A 20,307-nucleotide genomic window follows, 5' to 3' on the forward strand; every position below is an offset into this window, starting at 1 on the left:
GCGTGTAGCGAGAAAACGTGCGCCTCCTCCAATGAGCGCGTTTCTCCCGGCTCGCGCGCAGCGACCAATCAGCAGCAGCGACCTCTCCTCCTCCTCCTCCTCCTCCGCCTCCTCCCGGCTTTACTCTCCTCAGAGCGCGTCTGTCAATCAACGAGCGTGCCGTGGCTTTCGGGCGTCTCTAGCACTCTAAGCAGGAGCCGCGTCGAGCTGCTCATTAGTATTATCGAGGAGGAGGGGGCGTGGGGCACAAGGTGCCGCGCGCGGCATCGCGCAGGCGCAAAGCGTCTCTCGCCCACGTACGCACGCACGCGCGGATGGACCCTCAGGAGCCCGCCCTGCCCACATCCCTCCGCTTCTGCCCTCCCTCCCTCGGACTACCCATAATCCCTTGCGAAGTGGCAACGTAGCCGGCTATGGCGGAAGCTGCGCCTGCGCTGTGAGAAGAGAAGGGAATTTTTTTATATATATACTGTACATCCATTGAGGGAGAGAAGCCGAAGCCGGGTGAGAGGCTTGACTGACTGGTAGCGACTGCGTTGCACCCGCCGCGCCACTGAACCCGCCAGGTACAACCCGTGGGCAGAGGAAATAGTTATCACTATTGCTGCCACCGTCATTATTATTATTTAAAAGAAGAAGAAAAGGAGGGGAGAGAGGCGTCCCTCCCCATCTCTACCTCAGGCCACATCATCATCTTCGAGGGTGAGGGTTGGCATCCCCCTCCCCCTCAATAATAATAATAATAATAATATTTTATTTTATTTAAAAAAAAACCTCTGGCTCTGAGTTAGAATTCTGGTTTACCTCAGGAACTCTGGTGTTGGTGGGGTTCTGGAGGGAATCGCTTCCTGTGGGTGTGGGGTGGGTGGGTGGGTGGGTGGGTGAAGGTGGTTGGCTTTTCATAGGACCATAGGGACCACGAAAGGCCATCTAGTTCTACCTCTTGGCAATGCAGGAATTTTTTTGCCCCCAACATAGGACTCAAACCCGCTACCCTGAGGCGAAGAGACTCACACTCTGCGGATTGAGGGTATAGAAGGCTCTGCCTTCATCATTGCCATCATTTATTTATTATGATCTTGATTAATTGCATTGATGCCTCACCTTCCCCCCCCCCCCCAGGAGCTCAAGGCGGCTTACGTGGTTATCTCCTCATTTAGCCCCTACAACAACGGCCGTGTGAGGTAGGTTGAGAGGCATCGACTGATTCCCCCAAGGTCTCCCAGGTCTTTGTCAGACACACTGGCTTTCACCATTAGCATAATTTTATTTATTTATTTATTTATTTATTTAGTAAGTAAGTAAGTATACCCCTCTTCCTCTGAAGATCTCAGGGTAGTTCACAGCATAAAAATACAAGATAAAAACACAAAATGTGTAATAAAGACAAGAAGAGGAGCAAATCAATCCAATAAGCCCCCCCCCTCCAATCCCACAAACATGTTTAAAAGGATATGGGATGTTGATCAGCCAAAAGGCCTGGCTCATCACTATCATCATTCAGCTTCAAAGCCATAGGGCAAGAGGATGGGATCCTTTTATGGATGGTAACCGGTTAAAAACCAGGAAGCGGAGAGTAGGAATGTATACAGGCAGTTCCCACAATGGAGGGATGATGGTGGCAGTAGTGATGTATAAATATATATACTGCTTAATGCCAAAAATGGCTTTAAGGCTGTTGACTAAATTGGATATTTCTAAGCAGGGTGTAAGATGCGGGTTTCCCCAAGGATCAGTTTGGGGAATTGTCTTCTTTAATGAACTGGAGTTTGAGGTGAATAGTGAGGTGGAAAAGTTTGCTGCTGATGCCAAATTGCTCGGGGCGGTAAGAATAAAAAGGGATTTGGGAGCACTACAAAAAGAGCTTTCCATACTGGGTGAATGGGTAGTAAGATGTTCGAGATCTGCACTGCTTGCTCATTTGCTACAGGGCCAGGCCCGGGTGTTACTATTAGTATATAAAGCCCTTAACAATTTGGGACCAGTTTACCTGCAAGGTTGCCTTACGCTACATACGCCCTGTTGACCACTTCAATTGGCAGAATCGGCACAGCTACAGGTGCCATATAATGCCCATTACATTTTCGTAATAACTCTGTCGTTTAGTGTGGAAGCACCTACACTTTGAAACCTCCTTCCTATTGAGATCAAGCAGGCATCTTCACTGTACTCTTTCCAGTATCTGCTAAAACATTCCTGTTTAAACAAGTTACAGGTAGGTAGTCGTGTTGGTCTGCCATATTCAAAACAAAATTAAATAAAAAATTAAATAAAAAATTCCTTCCAGTAGCACCTTAGAGACCAACTAAGTTTGTTCTTGGTATGAGCTTTCGTGTGCATGCGCACTTCAGATACACACTTCTGTTTCAGTGTATTTGAAGAAGTGTGCATGCACACGAAAGCTCTTACCAAAAACAAACTTAGTTGGTCTCTAAGGTGTTACTGGAAGTAATTTTTTATTTTATTTTGTTCTGTTTAAACAAGACTACCCAGATGCTTAGAAAGTTGAGGTCATTTCAGTCTGATTTAGTATTTAAACTTCTGCATGTTTTAAGGTAGTGTTGTAATTTTTTCTTGATTTTACTGTTTTAGCTTTTGTAAACTGCTTTGAGGGTTGTTGTTTTTACAATCAAGCAGTGTATAAATTTTAAGAAGTAAATGAAATAAAAGATACGTAAGTGTAATTGATGCACATCAGGACAAAAAATTCTAACTTAACACTGATAGGATAGGGTGATGGAGGTGACTGACTGAGCAGTAAGGATCCTGAGGTCATAATGGAAAGAATGAAGTGTGTGATAGATGTAAAAAGCATGTGAAAGGGGGTCAGTAATTGGAGGAGGGATGAAATACAAGGCTACCAGTATTATCTTTAAGCAGAAATTTGGTGCGATCACTCTGGTTGCAGAACTGCTTAAAAGATATTGCAGTCCTAGAGAAGGTGCGGAAATGGATATTCAGAATGATCCAAGAACTGCTCCCCTATAAGGAAAGCTTGCAACATTTGGAGAGGGGTGGTGGTGTTAGGAGAGGAAAGCAGGGCAGGGAAGACATCCATGGTGTGGAGAAAGTGCATAGAGAGGTTTTTCTTCCTCTTGTACAGCAGTAAAACCCAGGATCATTTAGTGAAGATGAATGGTGGAGATTCAGGACAGGGCAAAAAAAAAAGTTTTATTTCACACATTTAATAGTTAACCTATTAACCTTTTAATAGTTAACCTACTCCCACAAGATGCAGTGATGACCAAAGAAGGGGATTAGACAAGTTCATGGAGGATAAGGCTGTCAATATCTACTAGTCCTGATGGCTGCATGCTATTTGCAGAATTAGACGCAGGATGCTTCAGTACTGTTTGCTGCCCTCTGTTCTGCCTGTGAACTCTCCACAGGCATCTGGTTTGGCATACTGAGAAATAGGATGCTAGACTACATAGGCCCTTTGGTCTGATTAGGCAGTGATACTATATGTTCAGGGGCCTCGAGAAGGGTGGCAGAGTTTGTCTCACCTGCACTGGCTGGTTCCATTATTGCAGATGCCCATAATGTCTTAAGATTTTTTTGTAATCCTTTTTCCACCCCGTCTTTCTTCCAAAAAACTCAGGGTATTGCACATGGTCCTCCACCCTTTTGTTTGAATCCTTACAACAGCCCTGTAAGTTAGGTTGTGCTGAAGATGGTGTCTGGCTCAAAGTTACCCATGACTAACCTCTAGGCAACATTGATACAGTGAGGTATCTATCTTCTTCCTTATTCATCTCTCACTTCTGAACTGGGGATGCCATCTTACGTGTATCTACTTGAAAATAAGTCCCACTAGGCACAATGTCCTGTTGTGTAAAAATGCATGAGGATGGGCTGCAACATTTGTGTTCCAGTTTTATTTTTATTTATTAAATCTCACTTAGAAATATATGAACATAAGCAGTTCTATCTTCTCACACTTACTGCTCCTTTTGACTGCTCATTGACTTATGTTGGGGCTCTCATGTAGACATTTTTGGGTCAGTTGTGCACTTGGTTAATTCAAGAAAAAAGAACAATGTCCTTCCCTGCCCCCAGGTTCCATGTGTTCATGCTAAAATATGACCAACGGCCATTCTGGGTGCTGAAATGGAACACTAGGTTTCCTGCACATTCCCCTATCTGAATGAGAGCTGGAAACTTGGAAAGAGAAGGAGTGACCCATTTGCAATTCTTCCCATTTCTTCGAAATAGCTGAAGTAAGGCATTAGGGCATCACCCCAAAACTGGTGCTTCATGTATGATAGGATTGTGTTTGCTACCCATTTTCCCATGTTCCTTTGCATTGTTGTTCAGTGAATGTCCTGTTTGGAGAAGGTAGATTAGCTAGTAGAACCTTGAGTAGCTTGTCTATGCAAGTAGAAGTGCTGTTTAAGACACTTCTTTGAATAGTCATTGGCTTTTGATTTCAAAAAGCATCGGATTCTTTGAAGATCTGGTTGCTTAAAAATAAGAGTTGGTGACAATCGGCCTTCTCATAAGTGGCTCCAGAAGGGGAGATAAAGTGTCAGAAATATGTGGGCTGGTCCAGACACTTATTTTGTGAAGCTTCCTTTCTGGAACAGATCTAGACTTTCAGTTCACCATTAACATGAGGGCAAATAATAAGGCACGCTAGAAAGGGACATGGCCTCAAATTGGTATAGTCGTACCTTGTGTAGCGTTCGCTGCGGGCTGCGAACGGCATGAGTTACGAACGCGGCAAACCCGGAAGTGTTTACTTCTGGGTTTTGCCGCATGTGCAGAAGCGCGGTATCGCCGCTCGGGTTACAGACTTTTCAGGGTGCGAACAGCACCCTGGAATGGATCTGGTATGCAACTCTGGAATGGATCTGGTATGTAACCTGAGGTACCACTGTATATGGGTCAGTCTTAATTTCTCTTTGAAAGAGATGCATAGCCTAGCAAATCCTTTTATACACCATGCAGACAGTACAGCATCTTAAAATGTCTTCCAGTATCTTCCTTTTTTTGTTTTAAAATTGACCTTCTATTTGTATTCTTACATTTCTTTTATTGGCATATAGCTACTAGTGCCTTGAAGGTTCACTTTCACTTGCTTGTTTGTGGCTTTACAAATTACTTGTAAGAAGACAAAATCTACTGCATCTTAACTTGTAAGAAATAAGAGTTATCCCTGTATCCTTTAGATGCTACGCTCTTGCTACATGTAATTAATAGGAGTAGAACATCTTAAGCATGATATGCAAGCATTGTTAATGATGCAGACAACATTGCTAGGGTAACCTGCACTGTCTACATTTTGTGTAGAGCCATTTTCACATTCTAAAGATGCTGTTGGGTGAAGACACTTATTCCTGTCTGCCTAATCCTCTCATGAAGAGGGAAGTATAATTGAAAGTATGTCCTGTGATCCATAACAGCTGTCAATACATGCTCTTAGAAAGGGATAGCTCAGTTGGTAGAGCATGAGACTCTTAATTACAGGGTCGTGGGTTTGAGCCCCACATTGGGCAAAAGTTTGCTGCATTGCAGGGGCTTGGAATAGATGACCCTCGTGGTCCTTTCCAACTCTACAGTGCTATGATTCTATGATCTAACAAGTATGAATATGGTGCCTAATTGAATACACAGAACTGTGATCTCCAAACTGAGTCCCAGAGCACATGAGTGCTATCATGTTGATGAATTGCCCATACCATTCTGGAATGGGGAGACCATATGTAGCATGACCCTCCAATACGTGGACAGTGATATGATCCTCAGGGAAGGAGTTAATGGGATTCTCTGATGCAGCCCTGCTCTGAACTCATTCAAGGAGGGTCTGTATCCCAATAACAGAACACACACATTGCATGCAAAAGGGTTCAGTCCCTGGCATCTCCATGTAGTACTGGGAAAGACTCCTCTCTCGAGCCGTGGAGAACCGCTGTCACTCAGCGTAGATACTTCTGACCTAGATGGGCCAATGATCTTACTCGCTATAAGGCCACTTCTTATGTTTCTAATTTCTTGAAACACCACAACTGTCCAGAAAGCATATCCCCATCGCTTGGGTAAAAGGGATGGCAGAGGCAAATCTTAACTGTTATCCTGTAGTTACAGGTATAAGAAGGATGCCTGCCCATTCTTCTGGAAGCTGATTGTTTAAATAGGTTTCTGGGGCAGCAGGTGGAGGGTGGACATAGTTTGCATTATAACAATATAGTTGCCCAACATTTTTACCCACTCTACCTCCAAAGAATTTTTATTTTTTTTGGCCTCTGTTTAGTACTCTTCTTTTAACCCCGCCACCAAGCAGAGACATTCCATTCCTCTTCTCCTTTTGTGCTTCACTGTCCTTGACGCCCACTGAGAGCAGCCTAGCAACCCACCCACGAAGCTCCTGCAAACCACCATTTGGAAATAACCATTATAATGTGTAGTAAATTAAGATATCCAGAAACTAACCGGAGCCTGCCAGATGTGGATACACTCTTATTTAATTCACATTAATGCAAAGCATTCTTTAATCGTTCTGTTAATTTAATATGCTAGTTAATGTAGTCTGAAATGTGCTTAACCTGCCAGGAATAAATATATATATATATAATTTGTCCCATTTTTTATGACATTTCTGTAGATGCCATTGCCCAGGGAGTGCAAGAAGCTGTGTAGAAGTGCAAGTCAATAGGATAAGTCAGAAAAAATACCTTATAATTAGAATTAGATCCAAACAAAGCTTCCCAAGTTAAACAAGAGGTGGATAGGTTATTCCAACTATTTATTTAATGTATTTTTATCCCACCTTTGAGAGAACTCCCAAAAGCAGGTAACATAATTCACTAAAATAATCTAAGAGAGCTATGTGTCTTCTTAGGCTAGCAGACGTTTTGAGAGAAGCACTCATTTATTTATGTTTGTTTATAAAAAGATCCATATTCAACTGTTTTAATACAATAAAACATAAATCACCATTAAAATAAAATTTTTAAAATCATTAAAGTTGTTCTTCAAGCTTTTAAATCGGTCTTGACAGCAAACTAACTGCCGCTTTGTATTATGTCCTCCCCAATATTGCACTGCCAATTCTTGGCTCTGGTCTTACCCAATGTTGTCATGTGACTTCTCAACAGCCCTCAACTTTGCAGCCCTCAACAGACATAAGGTTTCCCACCCAACACCCCCAAATTATTTGCTGTCATTTTTCTTATGCTGATTCTCCACATCCCTGTGATTCAGCATGAAGTCTACTCCTCTCCAAATTCTGTTATCCTAAACCTTCGGCTCTCCAGCCACAGCGAGGATGGCAAGTGATAAGGGAAGAGTTATAGTCTTAACAATTACCCAATAGAAAAGAGTTATGTGCACACAAATAATCCCTTGTTTCTGATTTTTTTTTATTTTCACTACTTCGTTGGATGGAACTGCTGCTACTTGTTACCCAGTCAGCTTGCTATACTTTGTCCCATTCATATGCGTTAATTGCTCTCTCATTCTGTATTGTGCAATATAACATCTGTTTAATAGTGGAGTTGCTACTTCTCTCACATTTTAAAATAAACTTATGATGTTCCTTGCATAGGCAAAATTGGATATTTTGATCCATGAAGTTCCTGCAGATGTGCTATGTATTGTTTGTGAAGTGTGCTCAGTGTAGGAAAAACTGTACGCTCTTGAAAAAGAGAGAACTTTAGTTTTTAAATCAGGGTGGCAAATGCAGTGGGTTAAAAAGAAGATGAATAAATTCTTGATTTAATGAAAGAAAGAGAGATGGTGGTTGTTCTATCTATTGAGCTCTCTCTCTTTCTCTCTCTCTCTCTCTCTGTGTGTGTGTGTGTGTGTTTTAAAAAGCAGGTTGGGGGAATTGAATTTTTTTGTTCCTCAAGTAATTGTTGCAGTGCAAGCCAATAATGGTGTCTTATAGCTATCTTTATTCCCTGATGTCACTATTCATTATGGGGATTTTTAAAAATAAAATAAAATGCATTGATTGGCATAGGGTAGCTAGGAGCGTGCATCGAAGACCAGATTTTGTTTGGGTTCCACTTCAGAAAAGGAGACCAATTCAACTAGGGACTGCTTCAAGCATAACCCACAATGCCTTTCCTTGAAGACCCATGGCTTCCTTTGTCTCCCCCATTGGCTTACATAAGGAAATGACCAAATGGGCACAGTGGTACCTTCGGTTACGAACTTAATCCGTTACGGAGGTCCGTTCTTAACCCAAAACCATTCTTAACCTGAGACATGCATTTGCTAATGGGGTCTCCCGCTGCCGGAGTGCCATTGCCGTGCGACTTCCGCTTGCATCCCAGGGCAAAGTTCGCTACCAGGAGCACCTACTTCCGGGTTAGCAGAACTCGTTACCTGAAATGTTCGTAAGGAGGACGGTACTTAACCCGAGGTTCCACTGTATAACTTTAATATCTTGACTGCATGGAATGAAATTTGCAGGCATAGGTGTTCCTTCTAAGGGAATGAAACATGTCAGATTCCAGATTCCTCTGGCTGGAAGCTATAGCTGTCAGAAAACCGCACCCTTCCTTTCTCTTCTCCCTGCCTGACACTTTCCTTTTATGGGGAGATTGGAGAAAGCCAATACAGTTTTCATTCTGAGACGGTGCAGCTATCTTTGCACCCTCTCAATCTCCAAGGCAAAACATAGTTCCTTTTGCTCAGGAACAGCCCGCTTTATTTCAGAGCAGGAAAAAGCAAGCTCCTAATCATTTTTAAATTCCAGAATTAATTTTTTAATTTGGTCTCTTGTGAACTAATGCAAGAAATTAGCTACTGGTTGAATTAGTTCCTGATTGAAACCTCTCCTATGCCATAATCTCGCTGGGTAGTTTAGACAAGCTGTCCTCACTCAGCCTTAGCCCTTTCTCTGCATATTTAATATGGGCTATAACAATGTTGACTTTCCATCCAGGGATGCTGTAAATATTGCAACAATGTAATGAAAAGCTTTGAACCTCCAGCACTGTATTCCATATTTTCATATCTTCTAGTAGGGTCTGTTCTGTGGAGGTAAAATGAGATGTGTGGTCTTGGATGTCCACTGGAGTGCGCTATTTTTTGCACAAAATCACGTTTTTACCTGTGAAAGGTGTGCCATCTGTACAATGCAAGCACGTACAAACACTCCCATATGGCTATGGAACGTTGTGTCCAAATTTCAGTGGAATCGGTCAAGTGGTTACGGAGAAGATCAATCGGTCACAAGCATCCACCTTTTACATATATATATATTAATTTATTTTCCTCTCTGTTGCAGGGCCATGGCAAGTCCAAGAACAAGGAAGGTCCTTAAAGAAGTGCGAGTGCAGGATGAGAACAATGTAAGCAGTTTTGTGTATCCCCTTATCAGCTTATGATTCAGCAGCAGTGAGTCATCTCCAGCTCATGTTAGACACTTGCCTTTTGTGTGCTGCTTATTAGCGTACAGATTTGCTTTAATGAACTCTCTCTCTGGACCAGTTGTCATAAAATGCTCTGTCGTCCCGATTAAACCATATGATATCTGCATGTGCAAAATAAATATTGCAAGAATTCCTGCATGTAGTGTCTTTTTGGATAGCTGGGCCATATTGCAGCAGAACTTCATGCTCGCACAGTGACATCTGTACGTTGGAGCAAGTTTATCCAAATAAGAGAAGCAAATCATATTGATGGGGTTCAGTCGTGCTTGTTTGCAAGATTGTTCTTGAAAACCTCATGCAACAGATTTTATTTCTTTATATAATATGATGTCCTATAATTCGGTTAGAAAAGTCATAGTCCAGTTTGAAACTTAGGCTGCGTTCCTTTTCCCATCTACTTCTTGAGTAATTCCCATTGAAATCAGTGGGATCAATTTACAGTCATACCTTGGATCCCGAACGCCTTGGTACTCGGACGTTTTGGCTTCCGAACTCTGCAAACCCAGAAGTGAGTGTTCTGGTTCGCGAACGTTCTTTGGAACCTGAACATCTGACGGGGCTTCTGCGGCTTCCGATTAGCTGCAGGAGCTTCCCACAGTCAATCAGAAGCCGCACTTTGGTTTCCGAACATTTTGGAAGTCGAAAGGACTTCCGGAATGGATTCCGTTCGACTTCCAAGGTATGACTGTACATCAGTGGGACTTTCTTCTGAGGAAACATGCACAGAATTGCACTGTAAAAAACTGCAACAGGCTGAAAGAATGAAATCAGCAGCATTTAATGCTAAGAGCCGATAAAATATTATAAGACTTGAGGTCTTTGGTGCTGTAAAAACTTGGCACCTATGCTACCAGGCTTATGCAGGCGATTAAGAAAGCATCCTATGTACTAGCTGATGATCTCTGATTTAAAAGGTTTATTTTTTTACTGTATATATTTATAGTTGTAAAGCACTTTTGATTTTTTAAATAAAATTGTGGTATACAAATATTTAAAAAAAAATATATAGGAGAGTTCCACGGATGGTAAAGTATCGCAGAAAATCCCTTTTTAAGTCAGTTGGGTAGCAATAGGTGTGGGTACCCAGAGAGGTGTATCTGAATGCGATTTTGGTAATTGGACAAGCTGGTCTGGCAGCAGGCAGTCCTTTCTGTGCTCTCATGGAATGTTTCCATGTAGATATATTCTTGCAGGACAGATTCCAAAAGCCACTGGCTGGATGTTATGTCTTAATTGGTGTGAGTAGTACTGAAGCACTTTAATGCGAATAATTTGATTCAGTGGATTAGACTGAATGGCAGCCTGCAGCTTCTACTCCAAATAAGTTAGCAGACAGAGCAGGCTGTAAAGCTCTAATTATATATGTTGAGTACCGTTTTATTTATTTGCTTTAGCTGGTTGATACCGTTCATGTCTATGCAAGGATCTCCAGAGCAGCTTGAGAGTAGAAAATTAAAAATAAGAAATACATTTAAAACAAAATACAAATGCAATAGGAGCAGCAAAGCCAACTGAAAGGCTGGCAAGATGAAAAAAACCTTTCTACCTGGTGACAAAAGGATCATAAGCTTGGTGCTGTGTGAACCTTTATGGGGAGAGAATTCCAGAGCTGAGATTCCACCACAGAGCAGCTCTTATCTGCTGTCACCATCTGCTTGAGTTTGTGGAACCTGAACAAGGGCTTCCAAGGAAGATTTTAATAAATAGACAGACTTATGTGGCAAATACAGATGTAAGAGAAATGCAGAAGTTAATACTGTTGGTACCTTAATATTGTTGTTGTTGTTGGTTAGTCATTTAGTCGTGTCCAACTCTTCGTGACTCCATGGACCAGAGCACGCCAGGCACTCCTGTCTTCCACTGCCTTCCACAGTTTGGTCAAACTCATGCTAGTAGCTTCGAGAACACTGTCCAACCATCTCGTCCTCTGTCGTCCCCTTCTCCTTGTGCCCTCAATCTTTCCCAACATCAGGGTCTTTTACAGGGAGTCTTCTCATGAGGTGGCCAAAGTATTGGAGCCTCAGCTTCAGGATCTGTCCTTCCAGTGAACACTCAGGGCTGATTTCCTTAAGAATGGATAGGTTTGACCTTAATAAACCACTATGAAAATAGCAAGGTTTGCTTTGTTTTGTTACTTCCTTCTAAATAACCTTTCGATAACATTTCTGAGCTATGTCTGACTCTGGTCTGTTTCAGTTCCCTGGAGTAACTACTTTAAACAGAAATAACTTCCACCCCCATTTTTTTTTTAATTGCAGGTTTGTTTCGAATGTGGTGCATTTAACCCTCAATGGGTGAGTGTGACCTATGGAATTTGGATCTGTCTGGAATGCTCAGGAAAGCATAGAGGCTTGGGTGTTCATCTCAGGTCAGTCATCAATGGTGATAACAAATATGTTTTTTGCGTTGGTGATAAGACAAGTTAATGAAAATGTATATATTGGAACACTTTGGCTGCATTAACACCCCACACTGAACCACGGCTAGCTTGCCATGCCCAAGCAGGAAGGAGCTGCAGCGAGCCTTGAGCTCATGTGCTTTCGCTTCTGCACAGCTGGGAGAAGGACTTTGAGAGTGTTTGCTCCCTGGATCTTGGCCTGTTGCGTCGTCTGGAGCAGGGATTGTGGTTTATCCCTAAATTCGGTATCCTCAAAGCAAGCCACCTTCAAATTGGGATATGAAACTGGCTTCCTTAAACTATAGCCATACATAGAGATAAACTATGATACTTGTTCAGGTGACACAGCAGTCTGCTCCAGGCATTACTACAGTATGTCTGGATCCAGCTTGGTGTCTGGTTTTTTGCTTTGTTTTATTTTTTTTACATTTCAGAGCAACATCAGATTATTTATATAATGTGTATGTGTGTATGCTCCAGCTTTAACTTCAACGGAGGTGTCTCCTAGTAGCGACATACACATAATTCACTTAGGAGTCTAAAATTGATCCCTGCCCCCCTGGTGATACAGAAGTTATTTGGGAAAGCTTTTGTTGCTGGTGCACAAAGATACTAACAATGGGATGTGGCGGTTGCTTTTCTGGTTCTCAGTTTTGTGCGCTCTGTCACAATGGACAAATGGAAGGACATTGAACTGGAGAAAATGAAGGCTGGTGGCAACCGTAAATTCCGGGAGTTTTTAGAGACTCAAGAGGACTACGATCCTTGCTGGTCGCTGCAAGAGAAATATAACAGCAAAGCAGCCGCGCTCTTCAGAGATAAGGTAAATGTAATTAAACAATAATTTTAGCATTCTTGGAACATTCAACATTCATGTCAGTCTGATGCTTCTGGGAAGCTTGTAGACAGTATAGGGAGGCAACAGCCCTTTCCTGCTGGTTCTATCTCTTGTGTCTGGTATCCAGTCTCTGAACAGTACAGTTCCATTTATCTCTGTGGCTAATGTCTATTGATAGACATCTTCTCCATGAATTTTCCTAGTCCCTTTTTAAAAGGTCTTCTAAATAGATGGCTTATTGCTATCACTTGTAGTGAATTCAGCAAGTTAATTACACTTTGGATGTTAATAGCTGGTTTCTTGGGCCTTGATAAAGCACTAGGGAGCATGGGTGGCCCTGCATACTTCTCTACTTCCACTCCCTGCTTCAGGAAAGTACTTCTGTGGTGCTTTCCCCCCAGTCTTCGGGGCTAGGGAGTGGCATATCCTTTCACGCAGAGCTTAGAAGCAAGCAGGCTACATCGAACCCATTCTGTGTTTCTGCTGTTCAGTAGCAAATAGAATTGGTGTCTATAAGGTATTGTTCTTTTTAGGTGGCAGCAGAAGCGGAAGGTAAAGATTGGTCTGTTGAAACTTCTTCTGCCAGAAACTGGACTCCGCCTCAGCCCAAGGTTGCTCTGTCCTCAGCTCACCGGTAGAGATCTCTTTATCTTGCACAGTGTGTGGTTGTTCTAAGGCTATTATGTTAACCATCTGAAGGTGCTTAGACTAATGATGGAGGTGAATACTGGAGAATGCACATGGCTATTACAGTTACCTGCAACATCGCATCTAGGGGGGTGGGCCATGTTCTTACATTTTTGTACCTGTTTCCGGGGAGATAGGAGAAAAAATGGGGCTGATGTTAGTCTTTAAGAAGCTGACCAAGGTTCTTCATTTTATTTTTGATCATGCTCTTCCTCTCTTGCGTTGCACGTAGGAAGGCAGACCTCTTTTGTTTATTCATCAAGAGTCTTTTTAACCTTTTTAAATCAGCATGACAAAAAGGCAGGCAAAATAACATTAATAAGACTCCGGGTTGCAGGTCTACAGAACTTAGACCATTAACGTTCCTAGTCACCTAAAAATGACTGGGTAAAAAAAATAAGTTTTTTACTTTATGCTGAAATTATAAGAGTGTCTGCACCAAGAGTACTTTCAAGATGGGGAGAGGGGGTGCATTCCACAAATGTGGTGGGATGTTTGCAGGATTATACCTTCCCTTAGCAAGGTTTGCTAATTTACATGCCACATGTACTTTCCTCCAGTGCTTGTCGATTTCAAGTGGTCCAATTACTATGGCATAATAATGTTTGATGTATGGGTTTGTTTGTTTTCTTTGCAGGAGCTCTGCTGGACAGCCCCAGAATACTGGTGCCCCTTCTGAGAAAGCCTTCGAAGATTGGTTAAATGATGATCTTGGCTCCTATCAAGGGTAAGAATCACTTCTCCATTAAATATAGGGCACCTTCGTTGCCAACGGTGATTGTCCTCTCCCCTGTGGACCACCCCTGTCTTGGATGCTCTGCACAAAGCTCCCCTCCACTGAATTTTCCATAAGTTGCTGAGGGAAAAGGACGCTTGCTTGATGGAGAACTCTTGCAAAACCAGCACAAGTCTCTGTCACTCCCTCTAGCCCTCTGGGGGAAATAATAATAATAATAAGCAGTGAGAGGTGAGCCTTTCCTAAGTTGTTTACTCGTGACAGAGAACTTGTGAGGATTTGTTGGGGACTTCAAATAAAGGCTGGCTAGTTAGTATAAAGGTAAAGGACCCCTGACAGTTAAGTCCAGTCGCAGATGACTCTGGGGTTGTGGCGCTCATCTTGCTTTACAGGCCAAGGGAGCCGACGTATGTCCGCAGACAGTTTTTCCGGGCCATGTGGCCAGCATGACTAAGCTGCTTCTGGCGCAACAGAGCACAGAAACCAGAACAGCGCACGCAATCGCCGTTTACCTTCCTGTCAGAGCACTACCTATTTATCTATATTCACTTTTTGGCGTGCTTTTGAACTGCTAGGTTGGCAGGAGCTGGGACAGAGCAACGGGAGCTTGCCCCATCGCAGGGATTTGAACCATCAACCTTCTGATCAGCAAGCCCAAGAGGCTCAGTAGTTTACAGCACAGTGCCACCCCCGTCCCGGCTAGTTAGTAGGGCAACCCAAATTTGGTGAACCTCTAGGTCAGAACATTGTTCTGCTCTGCAGGAAAGGCGGCCAGAGCTCAGTGGCAGAGCACATGCATTGAATGTAGAGGTTCAATTCCACAGCTAGCCAGTGTAGACAATACCAAGCTTGATGGATCAGTGATCTGACTGTATGTTCCACCGTACAGTATTTTCTTTGTATAGGTGGAACTCCGTATTCCTTGACATTATTTCTGAGCTAAAAGATTCTTGAGTTGTTTTTAGATGCAGGTAGTTTGAGCATTCCAGTGATTAATGCTTAAATGCAGCTTTGGTTCAGTTCAAGGGTTGGAGATCATTTTATGTCCCGGTTATGCTTGCTGAGCTGCGCATTCAAAGTATGAGGAAGATCTGCATCTCTAAACACTCAGGGGCATGAGGTGACTATGACTCCATGGCCCATGTCTGCTACATAGCTATAGACATGGATTTTATTAGCTTGGGTAAAGAGATTTCAAAGAAATCTCCAAGCATCTTTCAACATCCCCCCCCCCCAATACCACAGATAAAAGTCAATTTTAAAAGAAAATGTGGTAACTCTACAATTGTTTGATTCTATGATCTCTTTAAACATCAGCATAAACTTAGAAAAAAAACAAAAAATGCTAGCAATGGGGATAACAATAACGACTGGCAGAAACAACCAGGGCTGCCCTCCCAATATACAAGCATGTGCCTTGCACTCAGTTCTGATGCTATCTCCCCAGCTTAAGATCACATTAAAGGTGGGACCAAATTATATAGTCCTCATCCAGGGCAGCAGTCTACCAGCTCCATCTGGTACGCAGGCTGAGACCCTACCTGTCCACAGACTGTCTTGCCAGAGCAGTGAATGCTCTGCTTATCTCCCGTTTGGACTACTGCAATGCGCTCTACGTGGGGCTACCTTTGAAGGTGACTCGGAAACCGCAATTAATCCAGAATGCGGCAGCTAGACCGGTGACTGGGAGCAGCCGCCGAGACCATATAACACTGAGAGATCTGCATTGGCTCCCAATACGTTTCCGAGCACAATTCATAGTGTTGGTGCTGACCTTTAAAGCCCAAAACGACCTCTGTCCAGTATACCTGAAGGAGCGTCTCCACCCCCATTGTTAAGCCTGGACACTGAGGTCCAGCGCCGAGGGTCTTCTGGCGGTTCCCTCGCTGTGAGAAGTGAGGTTACAGGGAACCAGGCAGAGGGCCTTCTCGGTAGTGGCGCCTGCCCTGTGGAACGCCTTTCCAACAGATGTCAAGACAACAAGCAACTATTTTACTTTTAAAAGACATCTGAAGGCAGTCCTGTTTAGGGACGTTTTTAATGTTTGATGCTGTATTGTGTTTTTAATATTTGGTTGCAAACTGCCCAGAGTGGCTGGGGAAACCCAGCCAGATGGGCAGGGTATAAACATCATCATCATCATCTCACCAGGGAGACCAACAGTCATTCCTCTCTCTCTCCTCCAACAATATAGGTAAAACAACCCTGTAGGTAAAGCTTGCATCACTTGCTTATAGTGGTTTAAGACAGGTATATCCTATATTTGAGCTTAAACATGTAACTTACTGTGTCATTTGGTTTATAGAATGCATCTGTTCTTCTCCCCTCCTTTCCCCCCACAGTATGTTCTTTTGATTATAAATGCCTTTTGCTCATTTCCTTGTGTGTTTTGATTCAGGGGTCAAGAAAATCGTTATGTGGGGTTTGGGAACACAGTTGCGCCTCCCAAAAAGGAAGACGACTTTCTCAATAATGCCATGTCCTCTTTGTATTCAGTAAGTAGCTGCTTTCCCTTTGCATGTGCTGATATAAGATGCGTTCTTATTCTTTCACTCTTTTCTCGCCACTAAGCAAGCCAAGGTTCCCCGTATTACATCATGTCTGAAATATCAATTTAAAAAGTAAGAGACGACAGAGCGCAATTTTAGACAGATTACTTCAACACTCGGAGTATAATGCTAAGAAAGGAATAACCGTGCATCATAGAGAACAACTACAGTGGACAACTTGGCTAATGGTGTGCTTGATTGCTTATCGGAATGGTAATCAAATCAAAATGATAATTTATCCAGTTGCTTTGCTTTCTTGCCACAACGCTGCTAGTGTTGATTTCGTTAATGTTTAGCTGCGCTAACCTTTCTTGCCTTCATGCTGGTATTTCTAGGAATACTAGCCCAGCATTTTAAAATCAAGTAATATGGGATTATTCTCCTTCGTTCTCTCTACCCTCTCAAAACATTCGTTTTCACTACAGTGACAAGCAGCTCGCCAGTTCTTTTTTGAAATGGTTTTCAATGCATTTGAAAAGAGTACACTCTGAAATGTCACCTGCCCCCTCTACCTGCATAAAGGCTTCAGACAGAGAGAATGCAACTGGCAGGAGGCTTCCCAGGCAGGGGAGAAGCAGGAAAAAGAACTACTTGTTGTGGCTCCATTTTACAAATCAACAGTGTCATTGTGTATCGTTAGTGTAGAAGAAGAAGAAGAAGAAAACAGAAGAGGGGGGTGGGAATCATGATTTGTAGAAGTGAAGTTGCCTGAACTTGAAGCTAAGAGCTGGTGACTTTCCAAACTAGGGAAACTTTCCAAACTACATCAACTCACCTGAATTAAGGAAATGATCTTTCCCTTATTTTGCCCCACCCCCTACCTTCCTATAGTTAAGCTCCATGGATCTCATGCTGCGGAGGAGCAAGGGTTGCATGTTTTTATTGCGAGCACACACACTGAACCCTGTCCGTGGAGCCTACCCCCCAAAGAATGAAACAAGAGACCAAAGTTCAAACTGGCCACAACTTTATTTAACTTCAGAATGTGGGAAACTTGGCATGTAACCCTCTCAGCCCGACCGGGACTGAGGATGTGCAGGGCAATGTGGTGCAGTGGGAGGCACAAACTTACACAGCGCGCCCTCCCACCTTACCTCCGCCGGGAGTTTGACCTACATGCCGCTGTTCTAGGGCCAGGGACTCCTGCAAACAACCCTTTAACGGGCCCTGCAAACGCTGCCGCGTGGGGGTGCATAAAATGCCCCCCCCCCAACTTGAAGATAGACTAAAGGATGCCTTGCCAAGGTGTAAAAACTGCCAAAGTTGTGACGAAATGCTACGGGGAAGGCGAAACCTGCCAATGCAGGGAAAATTCCTTCCCAGTTCTGAATACAGCAACCATCTTAACAACCATAGCAGTGCCCGCTGACCTGGAACACAAAATATTAGGCTGCAAGAAATTATTATTCATTTGGGAGGGGATGGATGGGTGAACCTGGAAGAGGAAGAAACAAAGTGAGGTTGGGCCGAAAGGGTTGGCCTCTTTCCCTTGGCCTTCGCCCCACCCCCAGCCGGCCGTCCATTATCCTCCCAGGCCGGGGGCAGGACGATAGCCACCCTGACCCAGGTGGGAGGCACCAGTCCAGGTAAGCCCACTCGGTGTCGCAAACCCCACCCACCTGTTGGGAAGGAAAGGCGGAAATTATGGCTTCCAGTTTTGGCCGTTGTGCAAGTTTGTGAGCTGTGCACTTTCAAACAAAGAGGCTGAGCTTCCTGGGTATTGGGGTAGCGTATATGACAAGGTGGATGAGTCTGTGCTGTTACAATGCAGAGCAAGGTGGGGAACCTGAGGCATTCCAGACATTTGATCTCCAACTCCCATCAGCTCCATCCAATACAATCTGTCATTACAAGCATGGGATGGTGGGAGATTGAGGCGAACAATGTCCAGAGGTTCCCCAGCCCCGATACAGAAAAGTTATTAGATTTTCTCTGCACTTGGTTGTTGAAAGAAACATATTTTTTTTGTTTTACCTTTTAAAGAATGGAGCAGGCCTAACCATTCTCTGCTTCTTCTTCTTTCAGGGGTGGAGTAGTTTTACTTCTGGAGCGAGCAAGATTGCTTCTGCAGCTAAAGAAGGTGTAAGTAAACACTATAATCCAGCAAATGAAGTTATCTAGCTTGCTCTATGCAGTGGGTTTCTCTTAGGAAGCTGACCTTTTACAGGCGAAAACCTAAAAGGGACCAAACACCTGCAGCGATGGGCTCGGTTTGTTGTTTTCTCCATTCTGCTAAGGATGCCTTCAGATGCTCATTAACCACCCATTCACCTGATTCCCCAGTGTGGTGTAGTGGTTAAGAGTGGTAGACTCGTAATCTGGTGAACCGGGTTTGCGTCTCTGCTCCTCCACATGCAGCTGCTGGGTGACCTTGGGCTAGTCACACTTCTTTGAAGTCTCTCAGCCCCACTCACCTCACAGAGTATTTGTTGTGGGGGAGGAAGGGAAAGGAGAATGTTAGCCGCTTTGAGACTCCTTCGGGTAGTGAGAAAGCGGGATATCAAATCCAAACTCTTCAGATGATGATGATGATGATCTCCCTGCAGAAGTGCTTTTGAGGAATTGCTGTGTGGTGAAAGCTTTAAATGGCCATCCTAACAGGAGGGTGACTGCTATCATCATGTGAGACATCAGGTCAACTGAATCCACCCTGAGAGATCTCAAAACTGCTGCGTTGTAAAATAATCTGCATTGCAGGCTGCAAACAGTGCTGTCTGAAGAGGCGTTCAGACACCCCTCTCATCAGGTCAAACACTTTTAAAAGTCTTGCTGCACCATTCATACACCAATTCCTGTTTTCATCTAGCCACCTCATAGACCAGGCTGCTTCGCCCTGCCGCATGGCAGAGCCAGCCTTGGCTGTCAACCAATATCCTGTCAAGAACACAAGAACCCTTCTGGTTCATTCTGTTTCCAGCACAGCCAACCCGATGCCTTTGGAAGCTCACAATCTGGGCATGAAGGGAACAGCTTTCCCTTAATTTGTCTCTCGCTCTCTGTGTGTGTTTTCATAGATTCTCATATCCAGAAGAATATTGCCTTTTTACAGTGGAGATTTGTTTTAGCTTTCAGGTCTAATAGCTGCTGTTACAGCTACTTTTTTGTGGATTCAGCTAGTCTCCTTTGGAAAAGAAACCATGCTAATTGATATTTATGAGAAATTACTTGTGGTGGAATTTTCAAAAAGGCATGTTTTGGAAATGGCATTGATGCTTTCAAGTGTTTGAGCATCTTGGCTGTCCTTGATAGTCAATCTAATTTTTATCCAATCCCCCCCCCCTCACCTGCTTTTTACTTATAAGAGCAAGCTGGAGAAAGAGGAATATAGTTCTCTGCTTCTCCTTGGCTGCTCTGAGGCATTTCTGTACTGGCAAAGGAGAAGCTCTCTTTCCGCAATTGTTTTTGGAGGTGCAGACTTCCTTTCTAGTGGCAAAATGATTTTAGAAAACATTTCTCTGGTGAATGGGATCCTCAAAACCCACATGGCCATATCACACAAGGGCAGAACATAAGAGTATGTGTACACACAAAAAGTGTGGAAAGTCAGTTGTTTTTTGCTTATAGCTTACAGCGGGGGGCGGGGGCAATGTTTGGGTAATGCTAGAAGTCTCCCAAATGGAAGGATTCCAACGAAGCAAAGTTTTGAGATTAGTGGCTCTTAAAACTTCCTTAGAGTGGTAGGCGTTTTGTAAGATTTTCAGAAACATAAGAACGTT

General features: G+C 43.4%; 1 protein-coding gene across 8 annotated transcripts in view; it reads left to right on the forward strand.

Annotated features, from left to right (window-relative positions):
- The first annotated feature begins 476 nt into the window (after positions 1–476).
- ARFGAP1 (ADP ribosylation factor GTPase activating protein 1) overlaps positions 477–20,307 on the forward strand; it is a 30,208-nt gene continuing 10,377 nt past the window's right edge. For all 8 annotated transcript variants that reach the window (XM_033153715.1, XM_033153717.1, XM_033153721.1 and 5 more), the window contains exons 1-8: positions 477–566; positions 9,239–9,302; positions 11,642–11,751; positions 12,433–12,604; positions 13,153–13,253; positions 13,944–14,033; positions 16,441–16,537; positions 18,617–18,673. In XM_033153715.1, the coding sequence (XP_033009606.1) occupies positions 9,243–9,302; positions 11,642–11,751; positions 12,433–12,604; positions 13,153–13,253; positions 13,944–14,033; positions 16,441–16,537; positions 18,617–18,673 (687 nt within the window). In that variant the 5' untranslated portion in view covers positions 477–566; positions 9,239–9,242. The remainder of the gene's footprint in view (positions 567–9,238; positions 9,303–11,641; positions 11,752–12,432; positions 12,605–13,152; positions 13,254–13,943; positions 14,034–16,440; positions 16,538–18,616; positions 18,674–20,307) is intronic.

This window comes from Lacerta agilis, chromosome 6 (assembly GCF_009819535.1).
Source record: "Lacerta agilis isolate rLacAgi1 chromosome 6, rLacAgi1.pri, whole genome shotgun sequence".
In the NCBI taxonomy this organism is placed as follows: Eukaryota; Metazoa; Chordata; class Lepidosauria; order Squamata; family Lacertidae; genus Lacerta; species Lacerta agilis.